This window comes from Mangifera indica, chromosome 5 (genome assembly GCF_011075055.1).
Source record: "Mangifera indica cultivar Alphonso chromosome 5, CATAS_Mindica_2.1, whole genome shotgun sequence".
Lineage (NCBI taxonomy): Eukaryota > Viridiplantae > Streptophyta > Magnoliopsida > Sapindales > Anacardiaceae > Mangifera > Mangifera indica.
In genome coordinates this window covers 3920800-3933423 of record NC_058141.1, presented here as the reverse complement: position 1 = coordinate 3933423, position 12624 = coordinate 3920800, and the positions used below count along the sequence as shown (strand labels likewise).

At 36.3% G+C, this 12624-nt stretch overlaps 1 protein-coding gene across 1 annotated transcript; it reads right to left on the bottom strand.

The window, feature by feature from the left end:
* Nucleotides 1-5753: 5753 nt before the first annotated feature.
* On the bottom strand, nt 5754-6338 carry LOC123215368. Its single transcript, XM_044635426.1, has 2 exons — nt 6146-6338; nt 5754-6004 (listed from the first exon to the last, which is right to left on the bottom strand). The coding sequence occupies exons 1-2, from the start codon at nt 6336-6338 to the stop codon at nt 5754-5756; spliced, it is 444 nt and encodes a 147-aa protein (XP_044491361.1).
* Between the last annotated feature and the right edge of the window lie 6286 nt (nt 6339-12624).

The following is a 12624-nucleotide window of genomic DNA, read 5'->3' as shown; positions in this document are numbered from 1 at the left end:
TAATTAATTAAATATAAATAATGATGTATAAATATGTTATTTGATATTATTTTATTTTTAATTTAAAATTATTTAATTATATAGTAATATATTATCATCGATATTTAATTTAATATTTATTTTAAGTATACATAATTTTTTTATTTAAAAATAATATTAAGAATCAATATGACATTTATTAAAACCATACAATTACATAATATTACTTGTTTAACCATTTACGCTTAACCTTGATTGGAGCATTTCTTTACTAAAATCCTTGGATCAGTAGTTGATCTGGTAAGGGAAATTATATTAAATGCCCTAAATTAAGGGGGTTTAAACAAAATTACCCAAAACAAATAGGGTTAAGAAAAAATGCTCCTTTTTGTGAAATGACCAAACTGCCCCTATATATAAACCAAGAATTTTTCTTATTTTCCACATTATTTTCCACGGTTCCACTGTGCAAATTCAAAGAATTTTGCCTTTCTCATGATCATCCCACGGGCGAAGAGATTTCAGTCGATTTTCATATTTTTCGACAACCGAAAATTGCAAAGAAGGTTAGTACATCTTCCCTATTCTTGTTTGAATCAACTTATTGTTCATATTATTGAGATTTTGAAGTTTGAAATTTTAGGATTTCGATTTTGAACAATGCATAAAATGTTTTGATTTTTGGTTGTTTTCGTTGAATTTCTTGAAGTGTTTTATGTTATAGGCTATGTAGATTTGATTTGTATTGAAATTGGAGACAGAAACGACAATTTTTTGGTTGAAAAATGGGTTAGAAGCCATCGGCGCTCGATCTGTGGGAACAGTGAAACCCACGGACCAAATGAATTCTCCCATGAGCATGAGAGATCGACCATGGGTTGGGGGGAAAGTTAGCTTTTTCAAACTTCTAGGGACCGGGGGAGGGGGTAGTCCATTGGGGCCGTGAAATCCGTGGGTTGGGGGAAAATTGACATTTTTTACAATACAAGGGCTGTTAAAGATTAGAAAATTGTTGAAGGGGCAAAGGAAAAATATTGGACTTGTTTATAATAGAAATATTTTTAGGGGGTAAATTAATATTTTTCATATCTAGGGTTTTTTGACGTGTAGTTTTCGAATTTTATATTCGTTTTCCCTGTTTTAGAGTTTTTCGAGATATAGTTTTCGAATTCGACATTCGGTTTTTTCATTTTTGTGCTTTTTTAGGCACATTTAACAATGTAATAATGAAATTTCTGATCGATATTTTGGTTTTTTCGTTTATAGAATATATTGACTCGTATTTTCGAATTTCAGTTTCGTTTTTTTGAATTTTGCCTTTTAGGATATCTTGACTTGTATTTTTTAGATTTCCGAACGATTTTTTGATTATTGGCATTCTAGGGTATTTCAATATATAGAATTCGAATTTCAGTTTCGTTTTTTGATTTTCACCGTTTTAGGATATATCGACTCGTATTTTTAGATTTTTGAACTATTTTTTTATTGTTGACACTCTAGGATATTTCAACGTATAGAATTCGAATTTCAGTTTCGTTTTTTTTTATTTTCACCGTTTTAGGATATATCGACTTGTATTTTTCATATTTTCGAATGATTTTTTGATTGTTAACATTTTAGGGTATTTCAACGTATAAAATTCGAATTTCAATTTTATTTTTTTGAATTTCACCGTTTTAGAATATATCGACTCGTATTTTCAGATTTCTAAATGACTTTTTAATTGATGACATTTTAGAATATTTCAACATATAGAATTCAAATTTCAGTTTTGTTTTTTCAATTTTCATAGTTTTAAGATATATCGACTTGTATTTTTTAGATTTTCGAAAGATATTTTGATTGTTGACATTCTAGGGTATTTCAACATATAGAATTTGAATTTCAGCTCTATTTTTATTTTCGTCATTTTAGGATATATCAATTCGTACTTTTCAAATTTTCGATTGATTTTTTACTGTTGACATTCTAGGGTATTTCAACGTATAAAATTTGAATTACAATTTTGTTTTTTTTATTTTCACAGTTTTAGGATATATCAACTCATATTTTTTAGATTTTCGAACGATTTTTTGATTGTTGATATTTTAGGGTATTTCAACGTATAGAATTCAAATTTCAGTTCTGTTTTTTCGATTTTTGTTGTTTTAGGATATATCGACTCATATTTTTCAGATTTTTGAACGATTTTTCAATTGTTGACATTTTAGGGTATTTCAACGTATAGAATTCGAATTTCAATTCCGTTTTTTCAATTTTTTATCTTTCTATATTTTTTTTAATTTGTCATTTCTATATTTATTTACATATCTATTTTTTATGAATGTCTTACGAATTTTTAAAATTTTTTGCAGGATACTTCTCGTAAAAGGAAACGTGTCAAAGGGGACCTACGAATCCCCGATGAGTCCAGACACTTTCGGATAAAAGTTATATGTCATGCACAATGCACCACATTGTCCAAGATTACATCTACACTGAACCCGGATCAGCTTCGACTATTTGAGAGGACATGTTTTGGGCATCTCTTTTGTCTACCTGATACTAAATTTTCAGAGTGTTTGTTCATACATTTCTCCAACGATAACTACATTGGCCCTCTATCAGAGATGAGTTATGGTTTAGGGTTAACGGGGTTGATGTGAGATTCAGCCTATTTGAGTTTTCTCTGATGATAAGGTTATCATTTAGCCGAGTCACTGTTATTTCATCGTATATTCCCAGCTCATCCGAACATAGGATTAGAGATACATACTTTTAGGGCTATCCGAAGGTGCAGTATCATGATATAGAGCGTGTTTTTTTGGTCAGGCCATGGGAGGATGACGACATTGATCCCGTCAAGATGACCTTATTGTATTGTCTTCATATAGTGTTATTAGGAAATAATCGATGAAAGAAAGTATCTGTCGAATACTTATAATTGGTTGATCATCTGGATGGGTTTAATTCCTATCTCTGAGGCGTTGTCATGTGGCAAATGACGTATGAGTCAATGCCGCAGGCAAGTGACAGAGTCTACTTCGAACGGATGTCTAAAATACGTAAATATGACCTTTATGGATTTCGTTTCGCATTTCAGGTAAGTATAAATTTATTGATTATATATATTAATCGATAAAAATATGAATTAATTAATTTTAATCATTAATGGTTATATTGCAGTATTGGATATATGAGACGTTAAACACCTTGTGTGATTGGGTTGATATGATTGATATTCATGCGTCTCCATGGATGTTTAGGTGGCATACGCAGGACACCCCTACTTGGAGTCATATGGGCACTATTTTCATTGGTGACTCGATATGTAATCGTTAATTAGTCAATGAATTGATTCATTGAATATTGCAATTATTTTGATTTATATATCTTCATGAATAGGATGATGTCATATTTCTGCTTCGTCTGTCATCGATTGAGGAGGGTCTACCTTGGTATGTAGATAACTGTAAGTACACCGGTTTGTCGAATGTTGATTCCTCCTCATCGTCTTCAATGCCTCTCCCGATAGGAGACGGGGCTTCTCCTGTCACGTGACATTCAAATATACCCGTCAGGACTCTTGGGACACTTGAGGAGCCTACTCAGCCTCCTATTATTAAGCAGCCTTCATGTCCCCCTATAGTTTAGGGCCCAACGATTGAGACCACAAACCTTCCTAGGGTTGAGGACTGTACTACCCATCCTGTCACAGAGGAGTGTCCCCCGTCATTGATCATTTTGTCCTTCTAGTTATTATGTTTATTTAACAATGTTTTGTCTCTTTTTCGAGATGAGCGGTTGTGGTTACTTATTGATATCCCTAGCTCCAACAAAAAGACAATAGATATTAGTTCACAGGAGGAGAACTTACAAGAGGATGTTTTCGATGTAATCCATGTTAAGTTATATCCATTATAATTAGTATATAAATATTTATATATACTAATCACTGATAATTTCAAAATTATAATTTTACAGTCCGTTGAGGGTGGCACGCACGGTTGACTTGATCATGATAGAGGATTCTCCAGCCAAACCTCATCTGGCATACAAGGATAAGGTAACATTAATTGATTAATTCGTAATTGTTACGTAAAATGAAATAATGAATTAATAGTTGTATGTACTTACAGTTGGTTTGTACAACACATGGTCGGATCATCCAAAAAGGTCCGTTCGTTCGCACCCTGTATACAAATCCAATCAAAGGGAGGATGAAACGACAACTCAAGACCATTCCATCCTCTGTCGCAGAGCATGAGGAATCTTTCCTCACATGGTACACCGAAGTTGTGGCATATGACGCGCATGATGTTTACTTCATTGGATCGAAGTCAAAAGATAATTTCTGAAGGATTGTGGTAGAGTTACGCAAGTGGCTGATCGATGATGTAAGTTGTCTGTACTATATAATTTGGTTAAAAGTTTGATATATTTGTCAATAACTAACATAATTCAAGTTTTTTATACCATTTCAGCATGTGGATTCCTTTTTGGTTATATTACATCAACACCATAATGATCACTGTGTAACTGTTTCATAGCGTTGGATGATTGCCCACACATTCTTCATAAGACATGTCGAGATGGCCTAAAATAGCAAGTCAATTACAGTGTATGACTTTAAGGTTTCATACTCAGGGAATATAGGAAGTCTCAAACGTCGGATGCAACCGTATAGCATTCATACCAACATTATTAGAGGCAGCGAATTTCTGGATAGCTTTAAGGTGTACACCATGACATGATCCCCTAGTGTTATATCAAGCGACGGATGTCCCTCAGCAGGGAGATGGCTCCGGTGGCTGTGGTATGTTTATGTTATATTTTTTTAGTGTTTGGCATTGTCATGAAGCATAGATTTTTCCCGAGAGTTGTCTACCTCTATACATCGACGTTTAGCGTCGCAGTTGTATTTCTACTGTATCGAGTAGATCACGAATCTATATTTAGTTCAATCATTATTTATTTATCATTCTTCAGGTGTTGTTATGTATATATTAATTGTATGTGTTTATGTGTATAATGTACTTTATCTATCATTATATATGTATATGCATTTGATTTTATTTTTTAAATAATTTTGTCACGAAAATAATTATATGAGACTATAGTGATGTTATTAGCTTTAAATTATGGTATTAGTGAAATACTCAAAAATATTTTTAACATGAATATCATTATTGTTTATTTAATATAGTTTAGGTTCAAAATGACATAATTTAATGAGTTGTATAAATTTAGCTGAATACATAGGTAAAGCATGCATTAATCAAATCAGGAAAAGTTAATTCTAATAATTGGAAGATTAATGCTCATTTTAACAAATATGAAATGAAGAAATTATTCACACTAAATTTATTACATTACATGTGAATACAATTATACATTTGATACAATAATGAAAATGCATCGATTACATACCATTTGAATAACAGTCGTGAATCATATAGCTAAAAAAACTAAATAGAAGTTTGTCAAGATCTCAACCCTTTACCTTTTTTGGATGAACATTGTGGGGCAAAGCTTGGGACAGGTTTTGGGCTTTTATATTAGGTTCGGACATGTCCCGGTTCCTTACAACAACTATAAATCCTAGGTGTAACATTTTCTCCTTGTGAAAGATGTCAATTTCTGTTGGAAGGGCGACCCGGACAACGACTATCGAGAACGGGGGGCAAGATAACTCTTTCTTCTAGTGAATGCAACCATTCTAATTGGTTTCCAAGAGGATTGATAGGTTCTTGATATATTGCATGGTGGAACTCCGTGCAAAAGAATGGATGAACCTATGCATTGACATTTGTGAGCCTCATGTGTCTTGCAATAGCAATGGCATATTTGCACGAAATACATGAAAGCTGAAACTTTCTACACGTACAAGACATTTCATTGAAGTCCATAATGTCTATGTATCCACCAAAACCAACAACCTGATACCGAGTAGGTGTAATTGGTCGAACCTTTAAGCGTGCAGACTTTGACAAACGACGGCTAATCTTCTCCTCTATCCAAAGGTTGACAAAGTTAAGGCATTCATCTGTAATTTCAAAAAAAATTAACAACACATTTGTAAATAACAAACATAAGAGAAGAAGTACATGATCAAATACATAGTTATTAACAATTTGGTATGTACTTGCATAGTTTCTCCTCTCGTAAAACCATCACTGTATAATACCACGAATAAACTTTACGAGCATCGTGATAGGTAGACCCCGTGCATGTCCGATAAGGGCATTAACTGACTCCACAATATTAGTCGTCATGATGTTGTATCGATGCCCTGAAAAGTGTGTTTTGCTCCAGCGCTCAAATCTGACCTCATATAGATAAGCCCCAACTTGAAGGTTCATCGCATCAAGAGATCGCATCATAGCCTAAAAATCTATTTCTGTGTATGATTTTGCGGCTTTCCAATATGCACATGTAACCTGTAAGGTGGTAAATAATATGAGAACTTTATGATCAAAATGTATAAAAAAGTTAAACAGAATAAAATTTTAATACTTGTTTAAACACATTACCTTTGAGTCTCATTTGTACTTTGTCCGCATGTTACACAGAAGGTGATGACAACAACATCCATGGTGGACATCTGGAAAGACTTCAACCATTGCAGAGTATATATGTAACATCCCTCCCTCGAAATACTACCCACCGAAAGAGAAATGTTACGAATTAATATTCGTAGCGTCTATTTTTTTTTCTTTTTAAAAATACTTTAAAATAAATGCATCATTAAAAGTGTTTAGGAAGTATTCCAAGAAAACTAAAAATCTGGAAGCGAACAAAAGATGTATATACTCATATGAAGACTCATCTGAAAGTATCTGAAAACAGGGAGTAATCATATGTAACTGTACCATAATCTCAAAAAGTCAAAAGTCGATAAGAACATGCCACTGTATGCATGTAATATAAACCAGAGATAACCTGCTCTAGCCGGATCTACCTATGCTGACCTGACCCTGCCTCGCAGCTACCTGGATCACCTGTACCTGCAATCAGGAAAGAAAAGGGAGTGAGTGATAAGAACACTCAGTAAGGGGAAAAAATCAAGTAACCTATCTTTTTTTTTTTTCCTGTTCTAACTCACTTTTGGGACTCAACCTCACATCCTAACCTCTATGAGAGATTAATGGGGTAATTTAGTTCACTCTTTACTATTTGGGTCATACTTTGTCCCATCTGGTGTCTATTTAATACTTTTTGGAAGCTAACTATAGGGATTTGACACTTTTCTAAGTTCAAGCTCTTTTTCTTTCACTACACTATTTCTGACTCTGAATTAAGCTCTACTGCGAGTGGACCCTACTGGGGGTCTATGTCCTACTACGGATGTGTCCTACTGCGGACGTGCCCTACTGCGGGCGGTGTAGTGTAAAGTGCCCCCTCATAGTTTATAGCATGCATACGGGTCTTATATCTTACTAATTTTGCTTCCATTTAAATTTATTCATAACGCACCAGACATTACTCTTAGGACGACCCCTAAATCTTGAGCCCCAAATTCTTTTTCTTGTTTTTCTTTCTTTTTCTTTTCTTCTTTTCTTTCCTTTCCTTTCCTTTCTTTCCTTCCTTTCTTCTTCCTTTTCTTTCTTTCTTTCTTTCTTTCTTTCTTTCTTTCTTGCCCAGAATTATGAAACACTGTTCACAGAACAGTCATTTAGCAGGGCAGCCTTCTTTTTCATACAATTTAACATCCCAAACGGTCTCTAATTTATACAAGCTATATATCGTTGAAAAGAGGATTCAATGATATTTCCAACGAGCTATAATAGCACTCATAATTCAATAGATAAGGCAGTCAAAACGTGAGCTAAACTCTGTGATAAAATTACGAAATACTGTTCACAGAACAGACATTTAGCAGGGCAGCATTCTTTTCATACAATTTAACAGCCCAAACGGTTTCTAATTCATACAAATTTTATATTGTTGAAAAGAGGATTCAAAGATCTTTCCAACAAGCTATAATAGCACTCATAATTCATTCAATCAGGCAGTCAAAACAGCAGATAAAGTCAGTGGCAAAAACTGCCTCCCCTGTTTATTTGATAAAGCAGTCCTTTCGGTTTATACAATCTTTAACAGTCCAAATGATCTCTAATTCATACAAGCTATATATCATTGGAAAGATCATTCAAAGCGCTTTCCAACAAGATATAATATCACTCATAATTCATCAAATAAGGCAGTCAAAACATGAGACGAACTCAGTGGCAAAACCTGTAAATATTCTGTAACATTCTGCCATGAACAAAATCACATATATAGACATCCCAAATGGCAAAACAACATTCCTCAACATCAAAATCATCATTTATAACATAGATCTAAGGAACCAAAAGCCTAAAACATGTGACATATCAAGGAGGAAACCCCTTACCTTATTTCAAGTCAAATCTTTGCAAGTTGGCTTCCTCCTCTTTGTTTTGCTTTCAAAGCTTCCAAGGTGCTTCTCTTTTTTTTCTTTTTATTTTATCTTCCAATATCTCTTCAATTTCTTCCTTTGGCTGAGGGTATTACAACTCTTCCCCCCTCACAAGAATGTCGTCCTCGGAATTTACAAAAACAACTCTGGATACTTATCCTTCATGGTTTGCTCCATTTCCCAGGTAGCCTCCTCTAACTTCTGGCTTCTCCACAAGACTTTTACTAGAGGAATATGTCGGCTCCTTAGTTGTTTAATTCTTCTGTCAAGTATCTGAATCGGTTTTTCTTCATAACCAAGGTCTTCTGATAACTTAATATCTTCTGTATTCACAACCTGGGAATGATCACCAAGACATTTTCTTAACGATGAGACATGAAATACATCATGAATCCGGTCCATACTTGCTGGTAAGGCTAATTTGTAAGCCACTTTACCAACTCTCTCAAGTATCTCATATGGATCAATAAATCTGGGAGCTAGCTTGCCCTTCTTTCCGAATCTCATCAAATGCTTGAATGCAGCAACCTTTACAAATACAAATTCACCTACATTGAATTCCAAGTCTCGGCGTCAATGATCTGCATAGCTTTTTTGTCGATCCTGAGCCTGTTTTATTCTCTGCCTGATCAGTTGGACATCATCAATCATTTTCTGGGTCAATTCAGGCCCAAGGGATCGGGATAACATATCTCTCTCTCCTATCTCATCCCAGTGAAGAGGAGAACGACACCTCCTACCATATAATGCCTCATAAGGTGCCATCTGAATAGTCATCTGGTAGCTATTATTGTAAGCAAACTCCACCAAGGGCAACATTTCTACCCACGTAGCTTTATGATCCAAGCAACAAGCTCTCAACATGTCTTCCAAAATCTGATTAACCCTCTCCGTCTGACCATCTGTTTGAGGATGATAGGTTGTACTAAATACCGAATTAGTACCCAAGGATCTTTGGAGACTCTTCCAGAAAGCTGATACAAATCTCGTATCACGATCAGATACGATGGTCTTGGGTACACCATGTAATCTAATAATCTCCCTAACATATAATCTCTCCAACTGATTTGTGGTAGTAATATCTTTGATGGACAGAAAATGAGCTGACTTAGTCAATCTATCAACAATCACCCAGATAGCATTACATCCATTTTGAGCTCTAGGGAGTCCACTAATGAAGTCCATGGAGAGATGCTCCCATTTCCATTCTGAAATAGGTAGAGGCTGAAGTAACCCTGCAGGTCTCTGGTGTTCGGCCTTAATTTGCTGACATGTGAGACATCTAGTAACAAACTCACCTATATCCTTTTTCATGTCTGACCACAAAAAATGCATTTTTAAGTCCTGATACATCTTTACACCCCCAGGGTGGGCAGTGTAAAGAGAACTATGAGCTTTTGTAAGAATTCTCTGTCTCAATTCAGTTATCTGGGGAACATACACTCGATCTCTAAATTTGAGAATTCCATTCGATACTTGAAAATCTACCTCAAGAACCTCTTCTACTTTTTGAATTTTTGGTTGAAAACATTCATCTTGTGTCTGAGCCTCTCGAATTTCATCTATGAGAGTAGACTGAATCTCTAATCTGGCGAAGGCTCCAATCACGAGGTCAATCTACTCTCGGTCCATCTCTCTCTGAATTTCTCTCTGGACCGTCAATTGTGATATCATCATGTTTCTACTGAGGGCGTCTGCAACCACATTAGCCTTGCCTGGATGGTATTTAATATCACAATCATAGTCTTTTACTAGCTCGAGCCATCGCCTCTGCCTCATATTTAATTCCTTTTGAGTGAAGAAATATCTGAGGCTCTTATGATCAGTATAAATATTACATTTTACCCCATACAAATAGTGTCTCCAAATTTTCAAAGCAAAAACCACCGCTGCTAACTCCAAATCATGAGTGGGGTATCGAGTTTCAAATTCTTTCAATTGTCTTGAGGCATATGCTATCACCTTGCCTCGCTGCATCAACACTGCTCCTAAACCACCGTGTGAGGCATCGGTGTATAAATCATACTCAACTCCCTCCTCTGGAAGTGCTAACACCGGAGCAGTAGTCAATCTTCTTTTCAATTCTTGGAAGCTTGTCTCACAGACATCTGACCACTGAAATGGCATTGCTTTCTTCGTGAGGGTTGTAAGAGGTCTAGCTAATCTGGCAAATCTTTCCACAAACCTCCGATAATACCCTGTCAAACCTAGGAAACTACGAACCTCTTTGACTGTCTTTGGTCTCTGCCATTCAACTATTGCCTCAATCTTACTGGGATCCACTGATATACCCTCTGCTGAAATCACATGCCCCAAAAAGGTAACTCTGTCTAGCCAAAATTCACATTTTGAGAATTTGGCATATAGTTGTTTCTCTCTCAATCTCTGGAGGGTAAACCTCAAGTGTTGTTCATGCTCCTCTCGACGGCAAGAATATACTAAGATATCATCAATGAATACCATAATAAATTTATCCAGACAGTCGTAAAATACCCTGTTCATCAAATCCATAAATACTACAGGGGCATTTGTCAATCTGAATGGCATCACTACAAACTTAAAATGGCCATACCTCGTTCGGAAAGTTGTCTTAGGTATATCCTTCTCTGTCACTCTTACCTGGTGATAACCAAATCTCAAATCTATCTTGGAGAAGACCACGAATCCCTTCAATTGATCAAATAAATCATCAATCCTGGGTAACGGGTACTTGTTCTTAACTGTGGCTTTATTTAGCTCTCAGTAATCAATGCACATTCTCATAGATCCGTCTTTCTTTTTCACAAATAGGATGGGAGCTCCCAAGGGGAATGGCTCGGTTTGATAAAACCGTGATCTAATAACTCTTGAAGCTGCTTTTTCAATTCTTGTAACTCGGCAGGGGCCATTCGATAAGGTGCTCTTGAAATAGGTGTTGTGCTAGGTGCCAACTCTATGCTAAACTCAATCTCTCTCTCGGGAGCTAATCCTGGTAGCTCACTTGGAAACACATCTGGAAACTCACGTACCACTGGTGTTTCCTTAATAGTTGGGTTTGACTCAACCTTGCTCACTACATGAGCCAAATATCCTGTACACCCTTTCTTCAACATTTTACTAGCTTTTAACATACTGATCATTAAACTCCGGATATGACCCTCACCGAACTCGAATTGATCTCCAGAGTCTAGGTTAAATCTCACTTTCTTCTTTTTACAATCAATTTCAGCTCCGTATCTCTCCAAAAAGTCCATCCCTAAAATCATGTCAAAATCTGGCATTTCAAACACAATCAGGTCCATTAGTAACTGTCGACCCTGAATCATAATACTCTGTCCTAGTAGCATCATCTCACTAATGACTAACCCCCCATTAGGCAACTCAATCATAATTTTCTAGGCTATTCTAACAGATTGTAACTTTAACCTCTCAAGCAAACTCTTGGCTATAAAACAATGAGTAACCCCACAATCAATTAAAACATAAATAGGAGTATCAAGATAGAGAATCTGACCCGTGACTGCTGATGGGTTAGCCTCTGTTGGGCCCTGGGTGATCGTATAAACTCTGGCTGTGGCCCCTCCTATAGGCTGCTGCTGCTCTACTCTCACTGGGGCAGCTGTACAGAAACGAGCAATATGTCCAGGCTGACGACATCTAAAACAAACTGCCTGACCTGTCAAACACTCTCCTCTATGGTGCTTCCCACATTTCTGGCAAGCTGGTATCTCAGGTCCTATTTGTTTCTTTCCACTCTTCCAGTTCTTTTTCATGCCTCTGAACTGGAAAGGTCGTTTACCTTTCCTGTCTCGCTCTAGAGGAGGGCCTCTATGTACTGAAGCTGAACCACTACTCACTAGGGGAGCTGGCATGGTAAAAGGAGGTGTAACCTTTTGCCCTGTGGTCTGACCAAACCTCCTCCTAACAAAAACCTCTACCCTCAAAGCTCTATCAAGGGCCTCTGCATAAGTTCTAGGTGGCTGCACCCCAGTCATAACATCTCGAGCTATCTCTAGATCCAGCCCATACACAAACTTCTGCATACGCCCTATTTCTGTGCTAGCTATCTCGAGGGTATACTGGGACAATTGATTAAACTTTGTGGAATATTCTTTTACAGAGTCTGTCCCTTGCACTAGATTGATAAACTCCTGGGCCCTGATACAAGTAACATCGGCACCCCTGTACTCTGCCTCAAATCGATGCCTAAACTCTAACCATGTCATTTCTGAGACATTGACTGT